Source organism: Trichomycterus rosablanca, chromosome 5 (genome assembly GCF_030014385.1).
Source record: "Trichomycterus rosablanca isolate fTriRos1 chromosome 5, fTriRos1.hap1, whole genome shotgun sequence".
In the NCBI taxonomy this organism is placed as follows: domain Eukaryota; kingdom Metazoa; phylum Chordata; class Actinopteri; order Siluriformes; family Trichomycteridae; genus Trichomycterus; species Trichomycterus rosablanca.
The window spans coordinates 19,531,443-19,558,131 of record NC_085992.1 but is presented as its reverse complement, the minus strand read 5'-3'; the positions used below and the strand labels follow the sequence as shown (position 1 = coordinate 19,558,131).

General features: G+C 37.9%; 1 protein-coding gene across 1 annotated transcript; it reads right to left on the bottom strand.

Moving 5' to 3' along the window:
* capn1a (calpain 1, (mu/I) large subunit a) lies at positions 1-26,635 on the bottom strand. The gene is made up of 22 exons (XM_062995789.1): positions 26,483-26,635; positions 17,267-17,513; positions 14,167-14,236; positions 13,487-13,605; positions 13,250-13,383; positions 11,782-11,950; positions 10,995-11,078; positions 10,091-10,176; positions 8,950-9,024; positions 8,690-8,850; positions 7,835-8,004; positions 5,671-5,682; positions 5,304-5,515; positions 5,089-5,128; positions 4,925-4,990; positions 3,531-3,588; positions 2,705-2,769; positions 2,532-2,600; positions 2,138-2,216; positions 1,923-2,036; positions 570-628; positions 1-477 (listed from the first exon to the last, which is right to left on the bottom strand). Exons 2-22 carry the CDS (start codon positions 17,510-17,512, stop codon positions 451-453), a joined length of 2,115 nt encoding a protein of 704 aa, XP_062851859.1. The 5' UTR covers position 17,513; positions 26,483-26,635; the 3' UTR covers positions 1-450.
* Positions 26,636-26,689: the final 54 nt, after the last annotated feature.

Sequence of the window (26,689 nt, the reverse complement as noted above, 5' to 3'; positions counted from 1 at the left end):
TTATGAGTGTTATTACATTTGTTTATTGACAGTATAGACACTTTAAAATTTTTATTTGTGTTGCAGTTTTCTTTGCAGCCCTGTGTATCAACTCAAATGCAGTATGTTCTCTAGAAGTCTAAAACTAAACACACATGCAATATTTATCTGTGGCCAAACCACATTTAAAACCTAATCAAGCCCATACCTGTACCTAAATTAATTCTTTCTCTGTTATAAAGATGGTTCCACAGGGGAGAACAGAATTAAACTTATTACTGGTTAGTATATTGTAAGGAAGGGTATTTTCATCCTGATCTAAATTAAATTTAAAACACCATTATGCTCAGTACTTTATAACAAAAACATATGAATCAAACAGCAGTGTTCACTTCTTGGAGGTAAAGGAGATATGCTGGCAAGGCTTTAGCAGCATTTTTTCTGTTGCATTGTCCTCAGTGTCTGTCTACTTCAACCACACATGGTGATATACAGCCACTAGACAGGAAAAGTAAAAGAAAGAACAAGAATTGCTTTACAAAAACAATTTATCAACAGACAGTAATCACTCAAGATAAAATGCAAATTACTTCTGTTATGTTCAGCTCAACCTCCCCTGTTCCTTCCTGGTCTAGTTGCTGGAAAGATCCTGAAAGCAAACAACACATTTTAATATTGTTTTATTAATAATACTATGCTATATACACCAATCAGCCATAACATTAAAACCACCTCCTTGTTTCTACACTCTGTCCATTTTATCAGCTCCACTTACCATATAGGAGCACTTTATAGTTCTACAATTACTGACTGTAGTCCATCTGTTTCTTGATGACTGACCTTCATCAGTGGTAACAGGACGCTGCCCACGGGGCGCTGTTGGCTGGATATATTTTTGGTTGGTGGACTATTCTCAGTCCAGCAGTGACAGTGAGGTGTTTAAAAACTCCGTCAGTGCTGCTGTGTCTGATCCACTCATACCAGCACAACACACACTAACACACCACCACCATGTCAGTGTCACTGCAGTGCTGAGAATGATCCACCACCTAAATAATACCTATTCTGTAGTGGTCCTGACCATTGAAGAACAGCATGAAAGAGGGCTAACAAAGCATGCAGAGAAACAGATGGACTACAGTCAGTAACTGTAGAACTACAAAGTGCTTCTATAAGGAATGTGGAGCTGATAAAATGGACAGTGAGTGTAGAAACAAGGAGGTGGTTTTAAAAATTAAATAGTGTTTTCATCAGAAACACTTTGTATTTATCCTAAAATGTGCTGGTTAAACAAAAAAACCAAAACAAAAAAACAATGCGTGTCCTAATGATAACGCATCCAGGCACTTAGGTGGTGCAGTGAAAACAGTAAAAACAATCTAGCACACCACTGCGGACTGAAGTTCAATTCCCAGTGGAGACACCGATCAGGCCGGGCATCCACACAAACACAGCTGGCCGAGTTTGAATGAAAGGATGTGAGGATGGAGTCTCTTCCAGCTGTTATATGTGATCTCCAGGACTGGTCCAGGCATTTGTGCAGGCAATTAATAGATTGCAGGGTAAAGGAGTAAAAAGGGCAGTTGTAGCCTAGTGGTTAGAGGAACTGGACTAGTAATCCAAAGGTCGCTGGTTCAAGCCCTGCCACTGCCAGGTTGCCACTGTTGGGCCCTTGAGCAAGGCCCCTAACCCTCAATTGCTTAGACTGTACACTGTCACAGTACTGTAAGTCACTTTGGATAAAAACGTCTGCTAAATGCTGAAAATGTAAAAATCCAGGGAAAACCTATAATGGATCTGCTTTACTGTTGTCACTGCTCATTTCAGTTATAGTGAAAAAAGAACTACAACCCCAAGTTTTACAGAGATTCTGTGTGGGCTGGTTTTCATTTTCTAATGTGGAGTGGTTAAAACAGCCTATGTAATCCTTTAAGTATACTTACTGAACATGGCTTCCAATTTGACCAGGCAACAGATAAAGTTATCAAAATCAATGACTTCACTTTCAGCATATCTGGCAACAAGGATCTGATTCAGTGTATTGTTAAGCTTGAATCCTGATGCAAAAAAAAACAGATAATACAGTGATTACATGGAGCCTAATGCAATGATGTCTATTGTACTTCTGATGGGATTCACCCATACTTGTGGTCCTTACCTGCTGACTCTACAGCAAGACGCATCTCATACGAGCTCATTGTTCCTGACTTATCAATATCGTATTGTCTGTAGATAGTCTGTTATACAAAATACATGTGGTTAAGTGAGCTCCTTAAACCAACCCATTCTTTCACAAATGTTTGTAAAAGCACACTGCATGGTTAGGTGCTTGATTTTATATACTACATGTGGCAATGAACCACTGAATGTAATGACTCAGTATTTTTGTTCATATAATGTATGTTCAAGCATTTAAACAGTTTCCACATTTATTAAATTACCTACATATCCAGCTTTAGCTTTGCATGCCATGCAATGTATAACACATATAATAGGTTTTTAAAAGGTTTCTTCAGAAAGTTTAAAAGCAAAGAACAGCGTGTGCCACTTACCAGCCATTTTCTGATCTTATTCCACAAGATCTGAAATTCCACCAAACCCAAGCGAGCACTGCCATCTTTCTAAGTTAGTTAGTTAAAGAGCACAACCCGGGAGAAAATTACAAGTATTAAACTGTAGATGTTGGGCCTGACAGCCAACATAAACATGTCATGTGGGAGGATACATCCATGAGGTTCACCATAGTCCTGCATGACTCCATGCTAAAGCCATCTGTTTTGAGATCTTTGTCTGAATAAACATAAAACAACTTTTATTTACAAATAGATTAATAAATAGTGTCAGCAGTGGCTGAGTTTCAGGGGTTCAAATCCCTGATTAGTCTCTCAAACTTAGAAGGTGAACATTAAAGGCATTTAAAATTTAATGCCTGTAACACACTCCAAAAAAGTTGCAACAGTGAAAAAAATTCAGCGAAAAGGTCTATAGAATATTCAAGTTCCACAATAAGCATATGAATTGGTAACTGGTGAAGAAATCGTGATTGGGTATGAAAGGGGGATCCTCTAAAGGATTTGGTCTTTACAAGTAATGATTGGTAGTGGCTCAACACTGCAACATTTAGTGTCTTCAGTTCCCCAACCAGTACAAAATGTCATTAATGATAAAACCGATGGAACACGCCTCTGTTCCTATTTTTGGATTGGGTTGCAGGCATCAATTTTTATTTGTGTTTATATTTATAAAGTACAATCAAGTTGATCAGTGAAAATATTTAAAAAATTTTCTTTCTGCCTTCATCAGTAAAATAAATAGTCATAAACAAAGTATAAATTCTTCTTTTTGATAACATTTAACAAAATGTCCCACCTTCTCTGGAAGTAAATTACACACACACACACACACACACACACATATATATATATATATATATACTGTATATATACGTATATATACATACAGTATATATAGTGTGTGATCTGGTACTGTAGCACCTAACTCTTTTGGTGGGGATTAATGCATTATAAATTAAGATTATAAAAAAGCCTTACGTCTTGACACTACTCTGTTGAGTATGGTTCTGAGTTCATATACAGATATCTCCATATCCTGTGAGAAAAAAGATTAGATTTGAGCATTACTAATTTACTTAAGATAATTGATTTAATAATATTTACTGGATCTAACAAAAACTATATAAACATCAAATCAGAAAAGGTTGGAACTTTTATTTTGCAGACAGTTTAAACCCAAGATATTTTATGTTTTATCTGGTCAACTTCATGTCATTTGTTAATATACATCCATTTGTGCAATACATTACAAAAAACTTGAAACAAGCAATTTAGGGCTAGTAATGAGGTAATAAAACCAAATAATGATATGATTTCCAACAGGCAATTATAATCATGGTTTGGACCTAAATCAGTATCCACATGTCTTTAAGGAGCAAGGATAGGCAGAGAACCTCCAGTTTCTTTACAAATGCTTGAGAAAATGATTAAAATATTTAAAAACAATGTGCATGAAGGACACAAGCCTAAGCTGAAAAACCGTGATCTACGATCTTTCAGAAGGCACTGCATTAAGAACTGTCATTCATCAATAGCTGATAAAACCACATGGGTGAGGGATTACTTTGGCAAACCTTTGTCAAGCACTACAATATGGAGTAACATGCACAAATGCAACTTTACTGTGCAAAAAACAGCAAACTGTTAATAATGTTCAGAAGCTGCATCGAGTTGTCTGGGCTATGGGGCACCTGGACTGGACCATTACACAGTGGAAACATGTATTGTAGTCAGACAAATCAGTTTTTCATATCTCTTTTGAAAGAGTCTGTTATCAGCAACAAGTCCAACAGCCAGAGTCTGTCATGGTATGGGACTGTGTCAGTGACCTTGGCAAAGGTCATTTACACTTCTGTGATGGCAGCATTAATGCAGAAAAATACAATGAGAATTTGAAGCAACGTATGCTGCCTTCAAAACATTTTTTTTAACCAGGGATGTCCAAGCATTTTTCAACTAGACAATGCAAAACCACATGATGCACACAATACAAAGGCATGGCTGCAAAAGTAGAGGGTGGACTGGAAAAATGCAGGAAGAATGAAGAATACAATAACACCTGAAACACTTCTGTGCTTGATATTCTTAGTTCCAAAATGTAATTTTAATGTATGTGAGAGGGAATGGCAACATTACAAAATGGTAAGGGCTTTACTGTCCAACTTTTTAGAAATGTGTTGGAGATCTAAAATGCAGGAATGGAGGTATACTAACAAATGAAATGAAGTTGACCAGACAAAACATGAAATATCTCAGGTTCATACTGCCTGCAATAAAATAAAAGTCAATGTAAGAAATTCATGAGCAATTTCCATACTATCCCATTTTTTTCTAATTTCGGGTTATATTATAAAACTGACAAAGACACTAACATCTCCAGCCAGCTGAGCAAACATGGATTTAAAGCTGTCATCAATGTCATCTTCTGTGATTTCCTCCTAATTGACAAGCAGACAAACATTATTCAGAAAACAAGACCAATTTTTAATAGCTTTTATGTGAGATGATTTGATGTGACCACTGAGCCTCATCTAACCTCATCTTCCAAGTCTGCAGAGATCTCATCATCCAACTCTCTGTTGTGAAAAATCAAGATGTTTTAGTTTTCTCTTACGTCCCAGTGAGGCAGCGAACATAAGCACTCACTGTACAAGCAACCGTTCTTATAAACAAAAAAGTTTGTCAAGCACATTTACTGAGAAACCACAAACAAAAAGCATCAACACTTTACCATCAACCACACAAACTCACTCTGTCTCAGACTGCTTCTCAGTGAAGACTCGCAGAACAAAATCAGCTTCCTTGCTGGGTTCGAATGTGGAGGGGACTATGAGGTACTCCCCAGGAGGCAGATGGCAACGAGTACTGACCTCTCTCAGATTGATAAAGGTTTCAGAGCGAGCACAGGATGAGTTAGTCAGAAAAAAGTTCTTCTTCAGATGTACATTTTGACAGCCCCTGTACTGCAACCACACACATAGTGGAACTTATAATGCTGCATATAACTGATTAAGTGATATACTACATAAAAAAACATTCTGTATTCTGTATGGGGCAAAAATGCCCTTGGAGGATGTTTGCAAAAATTTAGTGTAGTAATTGACAAAAAATCCCATACCTCTTCAGGAATCTGAAAGAAAGAAAAACATTCAGTGGTTAGAAAAAACTTAAATTAGCCAGAGCCATTTTCATACGCTAGTTCTTAATGAAGCTACAAGGTCTTGTTTACTTTTAAATTAGCAAACATTACAATTTATTTAGATTTTTACAATATCTTGAAAGATTGTATCACCAGTACAGTAACACAGCTCATGGGGACCTGGGTTTAAACCTGACAGGGCACTTTATTAAAAAAGTGTCATCCCATGCTGGTGTGCTTACGCTGAGATAAAACAGTTTAAAAAAATGATCAGTAATGCACAATTATTTGTAAAGTCTGATAAAGTCTGTTGCTACAAAAGTTAGAAGAGCAATAATTTTTCCCATCATTTACAAACAATGATCAATGCCACCATCAGCAATTACAGTTACAAATGAGCAGCTGCTAAAATGTTTTATTACAATAAAGACATTTATTAGACACAATTATCCAAATCAACTTACAATTGTGACCAAATACAGGTCCAGCAGTTCAGGGTTAAGGGTCTTGCTTAGGATTCCAACAGTGGCAATTTGATAGTGTTCCTGAACTTTTAACCTTCTGATTACTAGTCCAGTACCTTAAACACTAAGCTACCACTATTGAAACTGTAGCTGACAGTCTGAGATGCACTGTTAGCATAGATTTAGCTGTAAAACTAGCAAGTACTGTAATGTACTGACACTGAAAAATGGTGCCAACATGATGAACAAGGATGTCTAGAAATATTGTGATAAATATATCTAAAATCTGAAACAAACCATGATGTTAATTGTTTTCATATCTCCAAGCCCTAATTAAAGTTATAAAAGGGATAGCTGGCTCCACCTCTGAAAGTACACTGTGATGACAGCGATTTTTCAAGTTTTTTTTAAACAGTATGCACCATTTCCGTCTTTTTGCATTTCATTTCTACGTGTTGCCACATTGCCTTGGAAGCACTACTGCAATGCAATGACACAGCTCAGACAGAATGCCAATCCACTGAAGGACTTTGGCCATCCCCCATCCAAAAAAAAAACCCAACAAGAAAGCTGCCATGGCACCCATGGACAGTTGGTCAGGAAACAACCTAGCAGCCAAATGTTCAAACGCAAAACCACATAACACAAAAACATTCACAGAGCACTTTATTAGGTACAACTATCTGGCATGTACATACATTAATTAATTTATAATATACACCAACCATACAGAAATGTGTGGGTATACAATCACTGACTGTTGCCCATCTGTAGAGCTGTACACTTTGTCACCCTGTACTCTATAGGACCCCCACTAACCAGATGTTATTTGGATGGACTGTTATTTAGAAACACTGATGCTCACATACAAAGCCCCAAGCTACCTTCGAGGTCTAATCAAACCCCGCTCTGTACCACGCAACCTTCAAGCCACTAGTCTCGCTCGACTTAATCCTCCACTGAGAACTCAAGGAAGACGTGCATCAAGGCTCTTCTCTGTACTTGCACCCAAGTGGTGGAACAAGCTTCCCTTGTCTGTCTGAACATCTGAGTCTCTTGCTGTCTTCAAAAGACAGTTAAAAACACACCTCTTTACTAAGAACTTCAGCTGACATGTACTTACTGATGCTCTTATTTATTTCTTGCAAAAAACAAAACTTTGGTTCTAACAGGGTTTTCAGCAGATTTGTGTTCTTGGACTGTTGTCTACTTAAGCTAGAGTAAGGTAATGTTTACTATGGAAGCACTTTTGTAAGTCACTCTGGATAAGAGTGTCTGCTAAATGCAGAAAATGTAAATGGATGGCTGACCATTTTCCGTGGTAGTGTGAGCTGTTTTGGTAGGTGTATCATTTGCAGCAGTATTGTTGGGATTTTTTCATTTCTTTCATTATTTCATTCAATTGTCATGTTTTATCACCACTTTATCCTGGTCTGGGCCGTGCTGTGACCAGTTTTCCCGAAGTCACTGGGTGCATTGCAGTAACATTGCTGTAGATTCAAACTTTAAATCCCAGCAGTGGTAAACTACCATAATTTACTGCTGCACCACCTAAGACCTACCAGAACAACACACTATCACATCATATTCATGTTAGTGTCATGTTCGCGCAAAATTTAAGTTACTGCTGAATGAGTATTCATTCTAGTCAGTTCAATGAGATTAGAGGCAGTGATTACCTCATAAACGGCAAATCCAATAGTGTGCATGTCCTGGCCTTGTCGGCGAAAGCGCCTTCTGTCTTTCTGCATCAGTGCTACAAGAAAGCTGCAAGCCAACTCATCATCTTCTGGATCATCATCCTCCTCTAAGAGGGTGATCTTGTACTGTGGGTTAATCCAGAACGTGTCTACACAATACACAAAAGACATTTCAGGCACATACTTTATGAGCTTTTAGTTAAATCCTGCTGGATATTTACACTATAATATGCTACCAACATTAGCACAGCAGTTTTATAAGGGCTCATTACTGTTTCTGCATGACTGTGCCCCTGCACAAGGTGAGTCCATAAAGATGTGGTTTCACGAGATTGAGGAGGAGGACCTCTAGTGGCCCGAACATAACCCTGACCTCAAACCCATTCATCACCTTTGGGATGAAATACAGTAGAACTTAACTGCAAGCCAGGCCTTCTCATTCAACATACGTGCCTAAATTCATGAATACTCATTTCACCAAAATTTTATGGAAAACTTTATTAGACAAATTTAGGCTGATATCTCTACAAATAGAGTGGAGGACAACTCCTTAATGCCCTTCGTTTTAAAACAGGGTTTATGACATTTTCATTCAGATGTTTACATTCTTTTGGCAATATCATGTATAACAGAAAACCATACACAGGTGTAAGATGTAATATTCTGTGTTTGGTGTCTAATATGTCTAATATTTTTATTTGTGTACCACTATGTTAGTTTAAAGAGACAAAGAGCTCTACATAAACTACTAAGAATATTGATAGTACTATTTCCTCAATGTCAGAGCTCCTCAGAAACAGGCATGGAGCCAGATGTTCCATAATTGTCACTCACTAGGATGGTTCCTGCAGCCTCCGGCTGTGCTGCCTCTTCTCCACTCGCCATGGAACATGATGGTATTCCAATGTCTCATGGCACTGTCGCTCAGAGAATCTGGTGTCAGGTTACAGATCTCTAACCTAGAGAACTGCCGCAAAAACTCACTGAAGGACATCCTACAGAGAAACAAGGCAAAGAATACAAGGCATATTCAGTGACCAGCTTGACATATTTCAAAACATATACAGTATACAGTAAGAGTCACAAATGTTTACCAAAATTCTCCATCCTCCATTTGCAGACACAAATCTTCTCGCTCTGATGGATCTACCTCATCCCATTCAGAAGAGCTTAACAAACAACACGCATTACAACACTTAAAACAACTCACTGTAAATTTTATTACATAATATAATGTTATTTTAACCTTATTAATACCTTATTAAATTAAATACCTATTCCGTTGTAAACAATTATAACAAGACAACTTGTTTTAACAGACCCTGGCTGCAGAACTCATCTGTTAGGCTTGCTGAAATCTGGGACTCAACATGAGAGTTTAAAAATACACATGCATTAAGCTGTCAAAGAATGTATATACAAAGTGTGCAATAAATAATTGGCAGGATAGATGTTAAAAAAATATATATATATGTTTTATTTCAACAATAAAACTGAAATACTTACAATAAATCCTAAGAACAAACGTAAACCAATAAAAAACTACTGATCGTCATAAACTTCACTCACAAAGGGCAGTAAACGAGTCTGTTTCCGTACACACTCAAATGGAGTGCGTGTCATTTCTATACCAGACTACTCCAAGCCTAGATGACATCTACATTCACTATGGAAGTCACTTTTTTATCTCATACTGCCACTATAAGCACTATAAGCACAAAGGGCCCTCATTACAGGGCCTGCGTCAAGTTTACTGCTGGCTTCCTGACTTCATGAGTACCAACCAGCTACTGCATGGTACATCTTTACATGTGTGGTCGGTCTGTTTGTATTGAAAGCGGTGTCTTTCTCTGTATGATTCAAACAGTTGAAATTTATAGGCAAATTAAGTTTTTATAGTTGGTACTTGTTAACAATACATCAGCAATATCCACACAGACTGCATCTCGAACTGTCATGCTACATAGTATATCAAAATAGTAACAACACCAATGGTGGTGCACAAACTGCATTTGCATTTACCTTATTAAGCAAAAACTTTATGGAGGGGAAACGATTTCAATTAACCATTACTACCCCCCATTCAGGCCAAGAATTGTAGAAACACTTACCAGCAGCAAACAAATAAAGCAGTGTCGTGTGGCAAGATAAAGCCCAAGTAGAGACTACCAGTAAAGCATAAGCTGTTTGATTTAAACAGAAATACATTCATTTAGAAATGCAATTGATACTGACTTATCACTCCAGGCACCAGTCCATTCCACTTGACCCCAAGGATTACGCACACGGATCAGTCTCTCCACATGTCCCCTAAAATTTACCTAGCATGGATTAGAAAGAGCTAGGTAAAAGTACACATTTAAAATACCAAGTCCTTAATATATATTAAAATACACAGCCCCTCGCTAAAGATGAGGAAAAGTGTTATAAGAAATTTTCCTTTTGGTGAATTGGCATTCTCACATTTAAAACAATGAAAAGAATTTAACAAATCCAAAACATGCTGCCCAAAAGCAAGGCTGTGAAAAAATAGGGTATGGGTACTGGACTGGCCTGCCTGCAGTCCTGATTTGGCCCCAAAGAGAATGCGTGGACTGTACTGTTGCACACTGTAAGACACTACAGCACTTCACTGCTTGGTATCCTGTTTGCCAAAATGTCATTTAAGTGCTGTGAGAAGGAATGGCAACATTATAAAGTGGTTTATTCTTATGCATGCCAACTGTTTTATGTGTTGCGAGTCTGAAAGGCAGGAAGAGATGCATATTAACAAATATACACAAGTTGACCAGACAAAACATGAAATATCTTGGGTTCATACTTTTTCCTTTTTGATACAGTCTACTTTTTCTAAATTGGGGATGTAAAACTTTAGAGGTGCAGGATATTTTGTTAATGCTGCCATATCACAATTATTCATCCCTTACAAATTTTGCTGATCTTAAAACCTACTGTTAGCTTGTATGATTTAAAGTTGGATAACAACATGATTAAACTATTAGGAACTCAATAACAACCCTTTATTTTCTTATAATCATTTTTACTCATCTTTACCAGGGGTGCTAATAATTGAGAAGGGGACTGTACTCTATTCTCACTTCATTTTAAGTGTGTTTATACAAAAATTGCAAGTTCTTACCTCATTGAGGCCAGTCACCGAATATGCATGGCCCTTTACCAGCTTCTTGAAGGTTACTGACTCCATGTCAAAACTGCTGGTGATCTGTAAATACAAGTTTATATGTAGGCTGAAACTGTCCAAAGCTCTGTGTGAAATACTGTATGTATGCTGGCATAAATTTCACCCTATGATACAAGTTACATATATACATGTTTCTGAATATTGGTAATATTTGATAAATGTTTTCAGACATTTTCTTTTTCTATTTTATTTATGCATTTTCTCTCATTTTCTCCCAATTTAGCGCAGTCAATTTGTGTTCTGCTGCTGGGGGATCCCTGATTGCAGTCGAGGTGGGTATATTGTTGCTCACACTTCCTCCGACCCGAATGCAGCCCTTAGCGAAACCCTTTTTCACCCATGCACAGGCACCTCTCTATCTGCTAATCAAGGTCCTTACACAGCATTTGAAGACCCCACCCACATAGTCCAGTCATCCCGCCCTAGCAGAACCATGTCTGCTGCAGGCACTGCCAATTATGCCCGCTAGATGGCGTCTGGCAGACCAGTGGCAACGCCGAGTTTTGAATATCCCGCTGCGCCCATATAAAATTATTTTATAGCTGAGAGGACCTTTGATACCAATATAGTGAATGCATGTGATGCTGCAATATCAACTTAAATACAGTTCTGTCAACAACTTCAAAACATTACATAGTAAAAGCTGCAGCATATGAGAACTGGCTGTATGGTTTTCAAAAGGTTTTGCTAACATTTTATCCTAAGTTTGTGTGTTAGCTCTCACATCAATGGAGCAACCCAGTAGTGAGCCTCTTTCCAGTGCTTTCGAGATGATGCGGTACAAGTCCTTTGGAGCTTTGCTTAGTTCGTACATCTCTGACACACCTCCAGTAAAGTCTTCAAATCCCTCAGTGGTGGACCCACCTGATAAAGCCTCATAGGACCCATTTAACCTGTGGGCGAAACATTTGATCACATTTCACATTTTATCATGACTTTATCTAAACAATCTTTTCCCTTTCGCCACAGGTCCGTAAAACCTGATTTACACTGGATGTCTTTCCTCACCCAACCTTATTTTCTCTGGATATGGGCCTGGCCTGGCCATCACACCCTTTCCCCACCCAAACATAGCAAGCACAGCTGAGATTCAAACCCCAGATTATAGCAGTAGTGGGATTTACTGCAGCACGGCCAAAGCACCACATGTTTTTTTTTTTATATAATTATTGTAAATTGTAGCAGTTAGCTACAATTAGCATGTTTTAACTGTAACTAAGAACTACACTATATGGCCAAAAGTATTCAGACACCTGACCACTGATGTTCCAGTTAATTCCAAAGCTGTTCAGTGGGACTGAGGTCAGGGCCCTTGGTTTCTTTACACCAAGCTTCTTCATGTCTTCATAAACCTTGCTTTGTGCACAGAGGTGCAGTATTCTGGAATAGGAAAGGGCCTGTTGCTACAAATTTGGAGGCATATAATTTCCTTTATATAATTGATTTATTACATCTGTAAGCAATTGTTGTGGCTGCTAACAGTTGTATGAAATAATTATGTACAATAAATTCTACGCTTTCAAGCTATTTTCTGCTGGTTGTGCCAGTGACCAACAAGCATGAACACAATACACAATACTGACTGACAGTATTAACACAGTAAGTTTTGTAGGACATGTATTTTTGTATAAAACAAGAATACACTCCGCTGGCCGTCATTTGAAGACATGAATAAAATACCCAGCAAAAGAATAAAGTGGGTTCATAAAACTGTATTGTTTCGTTAATCTGTAAGCATAATGAAGAGCTATGATGCCACGGCAAGCAATTCCAGGATTAGAAAACTTGCTATGTAATATGTAAACACATTTCACAGCTCACTTGTCGTCATGCTGTATTTTCTTCTCACAGTGTCATGCCTGATGTAAAATTAAACAGTTCAGGTATTTGTGAAAAGTTGCAACAATTTGTAAAGGACAATAGCACTCAATCAAGCATAACGTTCAGATTTTTGTAATAATCACTAAATTCAACAAATTTCAGATATTTTTATGATTATTTATATATATGAGATTGCATCTATGTCCTTCACATTGCTAATATCAAATGTGATAATAATGTTACTAACAGGTCTCAAATAGTTTCCTCACAATATCACTATAAAATTATTTACCTATTTAACACATACCTGTATTAATATGAATCATATGGAAAAACATAAAAAAAATTTAAGATAAGTAAAAAGCACATACTTGGCATAAGCTTTTTCAATCAATGCACTCCAGAACTCATTTCCTTCTGCAGAATGCACAAACATGAGCTCTCCATCCTTGACGGGCAGTTGATCATCAATCACAACATCCACCCACTCTCCAAACTGCCAAAACTAAAATGCCAAAGACAAAAAGCTGTTAGCATAAAACAGAAAATGTTGTCATTTATTTGTAGTGCTTTTTTGACATGACAAATGTTTCTGCAAAAATTAGTACTTGAAAATGAAAAATCCCTGCATAGTCCTCTTGAAAGCTCTGCCCATGAGGGACCACTCGGTGGAGAACCTGCTCATTAAGAGTCAGAGATGCAATGGCAGCCAGAAGCCAGCAATCACCTAACGAGAGAAGTTAAGATATGTAGTCAAAAACAAAATACCACTATAGAAAAACTGACATTAAGTTAAAAGCTCCAAGTCAATTTAAAATAAATGTAATCAGCATGGGGATTACAATAGAAAGCTAAGTGTTTTATCAGGCCTGTAGGCTCACAGTCTGGCCTGTGTGAGTCACTGTTGTCCTAACTTTCACATCGTTACGATCTAATACTGCACAAGCACCAAAAGAGGTGTGTTTATGTTTTACTAAATTTAGTTAAAGAAGCTTAAAAGGACATAAAATGTTGCTTATGTTGTTATGTGAGACCATTACACATATGTCCGATAAGTCTGAAGACATGGACTAAATCCAGGGCTATGTTGGGCAGCTGAAAAATCATCAGCACACTGCAGGGCAGCTGTGAATCACCACCACTCCCAATAACTCATGCTAAAGGAATTCTGGTTAAACTGTAACATAAGTTACTATGAATAGCTAGATAAGTAGAAAGCAACAGTAAAAGCCCTAACAGAGTTCAACTTGTTTAATATAAGAGACACAGGGAATAAACAACAACTTACCAAGAGCTCCCTGACAGATATCTGTTCTTGTGGCACCTCCAAGAATAAACTGGGGATCTGTACATAACTCCTAACAAGAAAACAATTAAGTTTGAACCATAAGTGTGTAAAAAACAACACATTAAAAATGACTGGAAATAATTAACAGACGTCATAGGATATGGCAGGTCTTAAAGTCCTCAGCATTTTGTGTTCCTGGTACACTTTATGGCCAAAAGTATGGGACACCCCTTGTAATTACTTGTTATTAAGTTCATCCGTTGTTTCAACAACACCACTGTTAACAGTTAAAGTCAAGTATATACAATACATTTATTGCTTTCATATGTGTCTGCAACCTTTGGATGAAGACCATATCCTAACAGCATGACTGTGCCCCCGTGCACAAAATAAGGTCCATTAAGATATAGTTTGGCAACAAGGATCCCTAACATTACCCGCACTAAAAACATTTGGAATTAATTGGAACATAAAATGAAAGAGAGGACTTTCATTCAAAACGAAAGCCTAAAATTGTGGAGAACCTTCCCAGAAGAGTGAACAACTAAAAAGTTGTTCTAAACTAAACACATACATATCTTCCTAGTGGATCAATTTTAATATATTGTAATTATTATAAATTAATAAGTTATAAAAAATGATTTTATTAACAATAATTATATTTTATTAAGTCCAGCTGACTCTTGCAAGAAAAACATCTAACATCAGCACATCAAGAAAAAAATCTAAGCCCAGCTACATTTTGCAAAAACCTATACAACCCTAATCTGAGGCAGTGCAGAAAAAAAACACAGTGCTTTTACATTTATTTTGTCTTTTTTTTTTTTTTTTTTTTTTTTTTTAAACCCAAGATATTTCATGTTTTGTCTGGTTAACTTCATTTCCTTTGTTAATATACCATAATTCTGCATTTCAGGTCTGCAAAACATTCAAAAAAAGTTAGGAGCAGTTTAGGGCTAGTAATAAGGAACAAAAAACCAAAAACAAACAAACAAAACCTTAAATAATGATGTGATTTCAAACAGGAGACGTCAATAGGTGACTGAAATCACAATTTGGAACAAAAACAGTATCCACAAAAAGAAGTCTTTAAGGAGCTAAAATGTGCAGAGGAGCTCCTACAACAAGGAGCTCCTCTGCACATTTTAGCTCCTTAAAGACTTCTTTTTGTGGATACTGTTTTTGTTCCAAATTGTAGAAGGAGAAATATGCAAATCCATTTTAATCATTTTTTGAGAAACATTGTTTTTAAGTGTTTCAATAATTTTTTCACTCATTTGATGACAACACATCAAATGAGTGAAAAAATTATTGAAACACTTAAAAACAATGTTTCTCAAAAAATGATTAAAATGGATTTGCATATTTCTCCTTCTACAGTACATGTGATAAAAAATGCTAAAACAACCCTTTACTGTTGCACAGCTTAAAATGCGTTTGCAGTGAGAATAAGACAAAATAACAGCTAAAGCCTAGGTGGCGCAGAAGGATATTCCGCTAACACATCAGCGCCGAGATTCTGAACTCCTTGGTTCGAAAGGCACAACTGGCAGTAGCGGGCACAATTGGCAGTGCCTGCAACAGACAAAGGAGTCTGTGCAGAATGCATGGGTGAAAAAGGAAGACAAATTGGCTATGCTAATATCGGGAGAGAAATGGAAAAAAGGCATAAACAAATAGAAAAAAAAAACTGCTAAAACACTTAATCACTTAGTATACTCAGTGCCAAAACATCGATTAAGTGTTGTGAGAAGGTATGGCAACATTACAAAGTGGTAAATGCTTTACCATTCCAACTTTTTTGGAATGTGTTGCAGGCATGGAATTAACAAAATGAAAAGAAGTTGACCAGACAAAACATGAAATATCTTGGTTTCTGTCTGCAATGAAATAAAACTGTTTTTTTTATTTGCATTTTCAATACCTGGTTTTTCTGATTTGGGATTATACGTTATGTCTGTCATAACCATGTGAAAAGTGTGTCAAGGTGTGATAAAACCAAGGTAGAACATTTTGGCCATAATACCAAAGGGTATGTCTGGCACAAAAATACACTGCACTTCACCAAAAGAACACCATACCCTCAGTGAAGCATGGTGGTGGAAGCATTATGCTAGGGCTGTTTTTCTTCAGCTGAAACTGGGGATTTAGTCAAGGTTGAGTAAATTTGAACAGGTGCATTTAACAGAAAATTCTGGTACAAACCCTTCATGACTCTAGCACACCAGAGCTGACATCTCGAACTTGAATCTTAGCTCTGCTACACGAACAACGATTGGCTTGTTGTTTCAGGAAAAAGTGCCGGAGGGGATTTCTCATAACTGATGCAACTGGCTGATTGATGGCACTAGCACAGAGAAAGTGTGTCTCTCTGTACACAAAGCTGATCTGCATATAAACATGCCTTGTGCAGGTGAAAAGATGCAGTCGGTTACTGCACACATGTCGGAGGGGGCGTGAGTTAGTCACGACTCTCCTCAGTCAGAGTGGAGATCAACAGAGTGAAAAGGGCTGTGCACAGGAGATGCCCTCACAATCTGCACAAACAACAACTTCATTAAAACTCAATTTAAAATGCAGGGTCCATACCAGCAAGTAGAATTTGTGACGGATTAGGAACCTGCCCCCCAGACATCATGGGTATTTTTAAATGCCACCCTTTTGTGAGGGGCTCAACAACGTTAAAGCCTTCGGGCATTTATAGACTTAGGTTCAGCTGGCAGTTTTACTAATGCCTTCCTGGTCAAAGCCCTGGGCATTGCTATTGTACCCCTTTAGTCTCCGCTCCGTCACCATCGATGGGTGGTCCCTGGTGTCAGAGGCTGTAACCCAGCAGACGCAACCACTAACTTTATGCCTAGTTAACCATGTCAAGAACATATCCCTTCTCTTAACCCAGGATTGCAGGATTACAATATACCATGGTAGCACAATTAATAATACTAAATGCAATCTAATATCACATAAAGTAGTCACCTACTTAAACACACTGAAATCAAACTGTAAACAAATTTCATAAAAGTTCTCAAATTGTTTTGGAATTTATTTGGTATCCTACATTTGGTACTTAATACAATGTTTATTTTTGTTTTGCTCTCACCGTGGGTCTCATCCATTCCACTCCACGTGTTTTGGAAGAGTGTGGTGCAAGCTCCTTGAAGCCAAGTGACTGTGGTGCAGCAGGGAAGCAAGGGTCCTCAAACAGATAACCCCCTTCCAGACACTCCTGTCTAAGCTCTTCGAACACCTGGTTTTGAAAATGGACAGCCTTCTCAAAGGAACCCACCCCATCTGACTTTAGCCTGTTGGCACTGATGTGTGCTGAAATCCCTCCAAACGAGAACATGCTAGGGAGACAAAAATAAGGGTGACAGAAAGAGGCCTGGAGCAAAAGGTGTATAAATAGCAATGGCACTGCTGTGTGAGGATTGTGGTGTACAGTATGGCTACCCAACATCCAGAGGTTATTCTTTAAGTTAAAACTTGTTTAGAATGTAAACAGTTTCTAATCTCTTCATATGGAAATATATTATATATATCTTAATATGGAAAGGTTCTTAATTGATTGTAAACAATTAGTTTTCAAAGGACAGTCATTGGGCTGGATCACTGCAAAGGGCTGAGTAAGTCATTCTCAGTAAATTACCTGACAATCGCACCCAGGTGGTGCAGCAGGATATTTCGCTTGCACACCAGCACCGAGTTTCTGAACTCCTCGGTTCGAAACTTGGTGATGCCTCCGGTCGGCTGGGTGCCATCTAGTGGGCATAATTGGCAGTGCCTGCAGCAGATACCTGCAGGGTGGGTGCTGGACTATGTGTGGGTGGGTGGGACTTCATACCCTGTGTAAGGACCCTGATCGGCGGAAGAGACGCCTGTGCAGAATGCAGGGGCGAGAAGAGGAGGGCTGTACACGTGTCGGAAGAGGCGTGTACAGCGACATGCTCTCCTCAGATGCAATCTGGTATCTCTGGTAGCAGTGGAAGACAAAACTAAGTGCACTAAATCGGGAGGAAAATGGGAGAAAATGTATAAAAAAAAATTTACCTGACAATCTAGAAATTCTCAAAAAAGCAACAATCAATACAAATAAAAAATAAAAACATTGAAAATCAACACTTTTTTTAACCATTGTGCACTCTATTTTGAAAGTAATAATTAAATTAAAGTAATAATAACAGACAAATTTTGCTCAAACTACTACTAACTTTCAAACAACATAACATTATAAATAACTTTATAAAACATATTGATTGATTATTCACAGTCCTGGCCAAAAAAAATAATGTGACTTATTGCATTTAATTACTGACAAGACACTATATTTATGAGCAATAACATTTCTTGTAGCGTTCGGGTAATGCAGTAGTAAAGTATGCTAGCCCATTAGTGCTGGAATTCAGGAATCCCCAGCGGGGAATCCCCTACTGGCCAATCGGCATCTACTGTACATGCAGACATGATTGGCTGTGTTTAAGAGAAGGGGGTGGCAGAGACTCCGCAATGGATTGGCATCTTGTCCAAGGTATGTTACTGCATTGTACCCAGTGATTCTGTGTTTGCATACTTCAGTTTGAAAAGTTCAAAATTTCAAAATGATTTCTCTATGATATTTGGGTGAAATTCTAGTAGGCCAATCATTTTTCAAAAGATTACTCACTGTCCCAAGTTTTCTTCTTTTGGAGAAAAAGGCTGTCGCTGTAATTCACTGGAGTCCCAAAAATGGCTTTGTAACACTATCCAAACCAATATATTTGCTTTTGGAATTTTGGATTCGGTTTGGGAATTTATTTAGGGTATAGCATATTGTGCTGTCTGTTAAGTTACAATGTATCACAAAAGTGAGTACACCCCTCACATTTCTGCAAATATTTCATTATATCTTTTAATGGGACAACACTATAGACATGAAACTTGGATATAACTTAGAGTAGTCAGTGTACAGCCTGTATAGAAGTGTGGATTTACTGTCTTCTGAAAATAACTCAACACACAGCCATTAATGTCTAAATAGCTGCAACATAAGTGAGTACACCCCACAGTGAACATGTCCAAATTGTGCCCAAATGTGTCGTTGTCCCTCCCTGGTGTCATGTGTCAAGGTCCCAGGTGTAAATGGGAAGCAGGGCTGTTAAATTTGGTGTTTTGGGTACAATTCTCTCATACTGGCCACTGGATATTCAACATGGCACCTCATGGCAAATAACTCTCTGAGGATGTGAGAAATAGAATTGTTGCTCTCCACAAAGATGGCCTGGGCTATAAGAAGATTGCTAACACCCTGAAACTGAGCTACAGCATGGTGGCCAAGGTCATACAGCGGTTTTCCAGGACAGGTTCCACTCGGAACAGGCTTCGCCAGGGTCAACCAAAGAAGTTGAGTCCACGTGTTCGGCGTCATATCCAGAGGTTGGCTTTAAAAAATAGACACATGAGTGCTGCCAGCATTGCTGCAGAGGTTGAAGACGTGGGAGGTCAGCCCGGCAGTGCTCAGACCATACGCCGCACACTGCATCAACTCGGTCTGCATGGTCGTCATCCCAGAAGGAAGCTGACGCACAAGAAAGCCCGCAAACAGTTTGCTGAAGACAAGCAGTCCAAGAACATGGATTACTGGAATGCCCTGTGGTCTGACGAGACCAAGATAAACTTGTTTGGCTCAGATGGTGTCCAGCATGTGTGGCGGCGCCCTGGTGAGAAGTACCAAGACAACTGTATCTTGCCTACAGTCAAGCATGGTGGTGGTAGCATCATGGTCTTGGGCTGCATGAGTGTTGCTGGCACTGGGGAGCTGCAGTTCATTGAGGGAAACATGAATTCCAACATGTACTGTGACATTCTGAAACAGAGCATGATCCCCTCCCTTCGAAAACTGGGCCTCATGGCAGTTTTCCAACAGGATAACGACCCCAAACACAACCTCCAAGATGACAACTGCCTTGCTGAGGAAGCTGAAGGTAAAGGTGATGGACTAAACCCAATTGAGCACCTGTGGCGCATCCTCAAGTGGAAGGTGGAGGAGTTCAAGGTGTCTAACATCCACCAGCTCCGTGATGTCATCATGGAGGAGTGGAAGAGGATTCCAGTAGCAACCTGTGCAGCTCTGGTGAATTCCATGCCCAGGAGGGTTAAGGCAGTGCTGGATAATAATGGTGGTCACACAAAATATTGACACTTTGGGCACAATTTGGACATGTTCACTGTGGGGTGTACTCACTTATGTTGCCAGCCATTTAGACATTAATGGCTGTGTGTTGAGTTATTTTCAGAAGACAGTAAATCTACACTGCTATACAAGTTGTACACTGACTACTCTAAGTTATATCCAAGTTTCATGTCTATAGTGTTGTCCCATGAAAAATATAATAAAATATTTGCAGAAATGTGAGGGGTGTACTCACTTTTGTGATACACTGTATATGTATAAATATTTTTATTAAAGCAATAATACCCTTGTGTATATATAATTCCCATATTTCTAAACTAAGAGGAACAACCTTAGTGTTTCTTGTCTCATTGTTTGATTAAGCATTTAGAATGCCTAAAGGGGTGCGCTTATCCATTACTATTGCCCCTAACTAGGGATGTCCCGATCTGATCTCAAAGATCGGGATCGGGGCCGATCAAGGCATTTTTTAATTGATCGGAATCGGCTTTACTAAACCCGATCTTAATCCCGATCGTGTCCGCTGTGTGGAAATACTTTAAATTGAAAAGTAAAACAAGTCCAACAGTGAAGTGTAACGTCTGCAGTGTGAGCGTTTCACGAGGCGGTGGGAGCAGAGCTGCGTTCATGTGTGAGAGTGTGTGTGAGTTAAGGATCACACCGGTTTACAAAACAACGTAGTGATGCACTCGTTTAATAAAGAAATAAATGCAGAGCATATTCACATATTGTCGGGAGCAGAACACTTTATTAACTTCTTCTGTTACGGTACCGAATAGCCGACAGTTGAGTCAAGCACGCTATTTCATGTTCTATGGAAGGCCTAAAGGGTCAAAACACACTCACTTCGTGTACAAACGTCCATCAAACCATTGTCACAATACAAGCACTTTAAGAACTGGCTTTCCTTCATAACAAAAGAGCCTTTCCATTTTATTTTGGTATTCAGGTTTTACTGTAATGCTTTTAAGTAACTTTTTTTCTTATATTCAAGTTAAGCTGCTACACAGATTTCTGTTCATTTTTAGTGTATCACTGCATTAAAAAAAAATTTTCTTTGAATATAAAGTTTAAAGTAAAACTAATTATCTCACTCATTTTGATTGATTTTGTAAAAATACAAAAACATTAAGCAATAGCTTGGATGCAGCATTTTTCCCTTCAGCACTGCAGAGCTATTTAGTTGTTAAACATATACACTGGATGAATTTGAATAATTGTAATGTACTTGAAGTGTGCACTGTGTGAACAGTATTATCCAGTTCTTATCTACACAATATCTAGAAAATACAAGTATCGGTTTGAGAATCGGTATCGGATCAGATCAAAATTAATAATCGGGATCGGTATCGGGAACAAAAAAACGTGATCGGGACATCCCTACCCCTAACCACTCACTTAATTGCTTCATCCTTTCTAATTTAATGAAAAGCTCAGATTTGTTAAGTGCATGGTAGTTGTGGGGGTGCAATATACACTCTGAGGAGGCGGGGGAAATTCATTATACAAATAAATGTGCTCTGCCAAATGTCTTCACTATCTGACCCATCCAACAGCAGTCAAATAGGCGTGGCACCTCTAAAACCCACATCTATTTTATCTTATTAACACTTATCTTATTTTATCTTATTAACAGAGCCTTTTTACAAGCTCACAAAATACCTATAGCTTTTAATAATCAGCTTAATATTTCATGGAATTTTATGGAAACTGCAAATACATGACAATTTTAAATTGATACTGTGGTCTAAACAATTCTTAACTTGCACTTCTGTACTTCTGTTTAGGGTCTCAGAGACCCCAGCTAGAATACATAATTAAAGACAATAGATTTTGTTTTTAGTTTCTCTCTCTCTCTCTCTCTCTCTCTCTCTCTCACACACACACACACACACACACACACACACACACACACACACACACACACACTCTTTACACAATCTCTCTCTGGTTAATTTGGTTAATTTTAAACTAACTGAAATCAAAATCAACATAAAACAAGGGTTAACTGACATGCCTTACTTTTGATTAATAATGCAAAAGCCCAGTTCATTTTATAGGGTTTACAAACTTTTTTTGCTACTGTATAAAGACTGTGCGTGCACAAGGCTAGGATGCTCCATCTAAGTGTGTGTGAGTAGTTCTCTCATTAATCAGCTGATACAGGCACTCTTTTTGTAGAGCTGCCAGTGGAAACAAATCACTAAAGACCTGAACTCAGCAATCACAAGAAGCCCTCTGTTTATTTTAACAAACACTTGAAATGCATGAAAGCAGCAGCAGATTAAACACTGTTTAAAATGTGCACACATAGAGCAAAGTTACTTTTATGAAATGTTGCTAAACTTCCATCGAATGTATGTAGGTAAAAAAATCTTCCTAGCCACAGTCACTTTTGTATAGTCATGCCCTCTTTAATTATTTCTGATGTAGTTAATTAGTTCTCATATCAATTAATAGTTTGAATCTTGTCTTGTATTTAAACAGTACATAGTACAGAGAATCCCAGAATTCATTTAAATAATAGTAGTTCACAGGTGTAGAAGCAATAGTCATACTGGATTCTGTAATTCAACATCCACATTTCTATCATTTCTTTTTTTTTTTTTTTTTTTCATTAGTTTAATTTTTATATGTTACCACCACTTCATCCTGGTCAGGGGTGCGGTGGGTCCGGCTTTGATTAAATCACTGGGCACAATGCAGTAACACTCCCAGACAGGATGCCAATCCATCGCAGCCCCCTGCCCCCCCAGACATAGCTAATTATGTCTATACATAGATGTCTGACCAGCTGATTCTATAATTATAGATGTATAACCAGCAACAGTACAGGAAGCAAAATGTGATTGGGTAATTGGATACAACTAGACAGACAAAATTGGGAGAAAAATGCATAAAAATTAAATCAAGACATTTAATGTTTCAACTAGTCAACTTTATCCATTAATGTATGTTTAAGCAATAGAACACGAGAGGGAGTGTATTATCGCGAATAACATCACGGCTGTGATTTGGTCGCAGGCACGAGCCGAAGGCGAGTAACACACGACCTCAAGTGTTCTATTGCTTTTATACAACAGTTTTTACAAAATAAAGAAAGAAAATAAATCAAAGAAGCCCTGAATTTCATATTAAATATGCTTTAATATTGACAATACCTTCCGCCAAAAAGTAGTTCCACAACGAATATAAAGTTTAACACTACAAAGCAGACATCCCAAGTTGCAAAAACTCATTTCAGGGAGGTAAGAACAAGAAGAAGAAAAAGGCAAGAACCTCCGAAGGGAAAAAAAGAAATAAAAAAGCTCTCACACACACACCAAAGGATATAGGTGATAACAGAACTTTTAGGAGCTGCTAACTGGGCTATTAAGCTAACTGTTCGCGTTACAAACATATTAAAGTTCCCTACATAGTGCACTAGATTGTGTATCAGATCGCGGATTTGTTCCCTACATAGTGCACTAGATAGTGAATTAGACAATTGGTTATGTTCCCCCACACAGTGCGCTAGATTGTATATCAGATAACGCATTCATGTTCACTACATTGTGCACTAGATAGTGAATTAGACAATTGATTTATGTTCCCTACACAGTGAACTAGATTGTATATCAGATAACGCATTCATGTTCACTACATAGTGCACTAGACAATATATTAGACAATTGATTTATGTTCCCTACACAGTGAGCTAGATTGTATATCAGATAACGGATTTAAAACGCGATCGGGAATAAAGTGTGTGTTGCCTGCACGTGCGTTTGTGTGCATGAAGCTTGTCGTTACTGGCAACGTGTCAGCGGAGTAATACAGTTGTGGTGTGAAAAGGCTGTGCTGTTATCACGAATATCAGCACAGTTAGAACGCTTCTCAACCAATCAGATTGTAAGGTCGGAACTAACTGTTGTATAAATATATTTCTAATTTAATAGCAGCAACATATTCTAAAAAAGTTAGGTCATACATCTTCAATGGGAAAACAGGTCTGATCTGCAGGCAGGCCAATCTAGCACCTACATGTTTCTGCATAGTCTTGAAACAAGCATGCATGTCTTGGAAAAAATGTTATCTAGATGGCAGCATATGTTCCTCAGCATTATGCATATGAACCACTCAGCATGCCATTGGCACTAAGACGCCATTATATATTATACAACAGTTAGTTCCGACCTTACAATCGGATTGGTTGAGATGCGTTCTAACTGTGCTGATATTTGTAATAACAGCACGGTCTTTTCACACCATAACTGTATTACTCCGCTGACGCGTTGCCAGTAACGACAAGCTTCATGCACATAAACGTGCACGCAGGCGACACAGACTTTTTTCCCCGATCGCGTTTTAAATCCGTTGTCTGATATACAATCTAGTGCACTGTGTAGGGAACTTCATGTGTAGGGAACTTCATCAATTGTCTAATTCACTATCTAGTGCACAATGTAGTGAACATGAATGCGTTATCTGATATACAATCTAGTGCACTGTGTAGGGAACATAAATCAATTGTCTAATTCACTATCTAGTGCACTATGTAGGGAACATAAATCCGTGATCTGATACACAATCTAGTGCACTATGTAGGGAACTTTAATGTGTTTGTAACGTGAACAGTTAGCTTAATAGCCCAGTTAGCAGCTCATAAAAGTTCTGTTATCACCTATATCCTTTGGTGTGTGCGAGAGGTTTTTTATTTCTTTTTTTCCCTTCGGCGGTTCTTGCCTTCTTCTTCTTCTTGTTCTTACCTCCCTGAAATGAGTTTTTGCAACTTGGGATGTCTGCTTTGTAGTGTTAAACTTTATATTCGTTGTGGAACTACTTTTTGGCGGAAGGTATTGTCAATATTAAAGCATATTTAATATGAAATTCAGGGCTTCTTTGATTTATTTTCTTTCTTTATTTTGTAAAAACTGTTGTATAAAAGCAATAGAACACTTGAGGTTGTGTGTTATCGCGAATAACATCACGGCTGTGATGATCTACGGCACTCACCTTCGGCTCGTGCCTGCGAACAAATCACAGCCGTGATGTTATTCGCAATAACACACTCCCTCTCGTGTTCTATTGATTAAATGACACATGCCTTGTGCATCAGAAAACAATTAGAAAGGTTGACTTGTCAGACCACAGCATGTTTTCACAATCAAAATGTTGGTTTTTAATGTAGTGCTAAGGAATAAATAGTTTTGCGTAGTCAGTACATTTTGTTTTTTGGCTCAGTTCTACACACACACACACAGAAGCTTTTTCAGATTCTCTGAATCATTTAATGATATTAGGCCTGTGGATGCCAATCATTAAAGACCTGAGCTCTGCAGTTACAAAGGGCCCCCAGTTTATTTTAACACTTGAAATACATGTAACTCTAATGCATTTTAATAAGATTTAGTAAAGTCATACCTCCTTTTGTATCTTTATTTTGGTACTTTTCCACACAACTTCCAAAATGTAATAAGTTTGTTAAATGTATTACGAGCTTTCATCTTGTATTTATTAGGTGAAGTGTTACAGTAATAATTACAGTAAACTGAAACCTTTTAGTTAAATCAGTTTATCAGCAAAAACTCAAATGATGTATCTACAGTACTAAACACCTACTCCCTAAAGTAATTAATAAAAATAATTATTATTATTTCTATTATTACGATTGCTGTTGTTACTATCATTATAAAAAAATATGATTACTATTATTATCATTATTATTATTGTTGTTAAAAATAAATATGTATACTAGATGCAACATTTGTCAGTATAGTTTTAAATACTGGATTAATTAGAATAAAATACAATACATAGTTATAATAAATTAGGGGAAACGCGACTGCACTTTAAAAGTGGGTCACTTTTTTTGAGCACAAAACTATGTTGGCAGTTGGCTCTAAACTCTAAAACACTGAAACCGTTTTTTGTCAATGGTATTTCCAAATATCTTAGCGGAGATTTGTAAATGTCAAGAACACCATACTGCTATAAAACCTAACTACGCCTAATATTTCCAAAATAACAGAACTGTTCATTGAACCAAAGCTAGAAAACAGTGCCAGCTTGAGATTTGTATGTGGGCTAAATGCCGCAGTCTGTTGCTAGCAGGCTAGAAGTAACAAAAACATAGCCTTGTTGTCAGAGAAACAGAAATGACATTCTTACCTCGATAGTGTTTGTCAACACTCTCGACAGGGATTAAAAATAATGAATATGCGGTATATTTGTGTATATGTAAGACGAAACGCAGACGTTAATCCTCGACCAGTCTTCTCTAGTTTGCTACAGCACTTACAGACCAAGAGCGGCAGCAACGCACCTTCTACAGTGTGTCCGGTAATAAAAGTGACAGTAAAAAAACGGTCAGCAGTA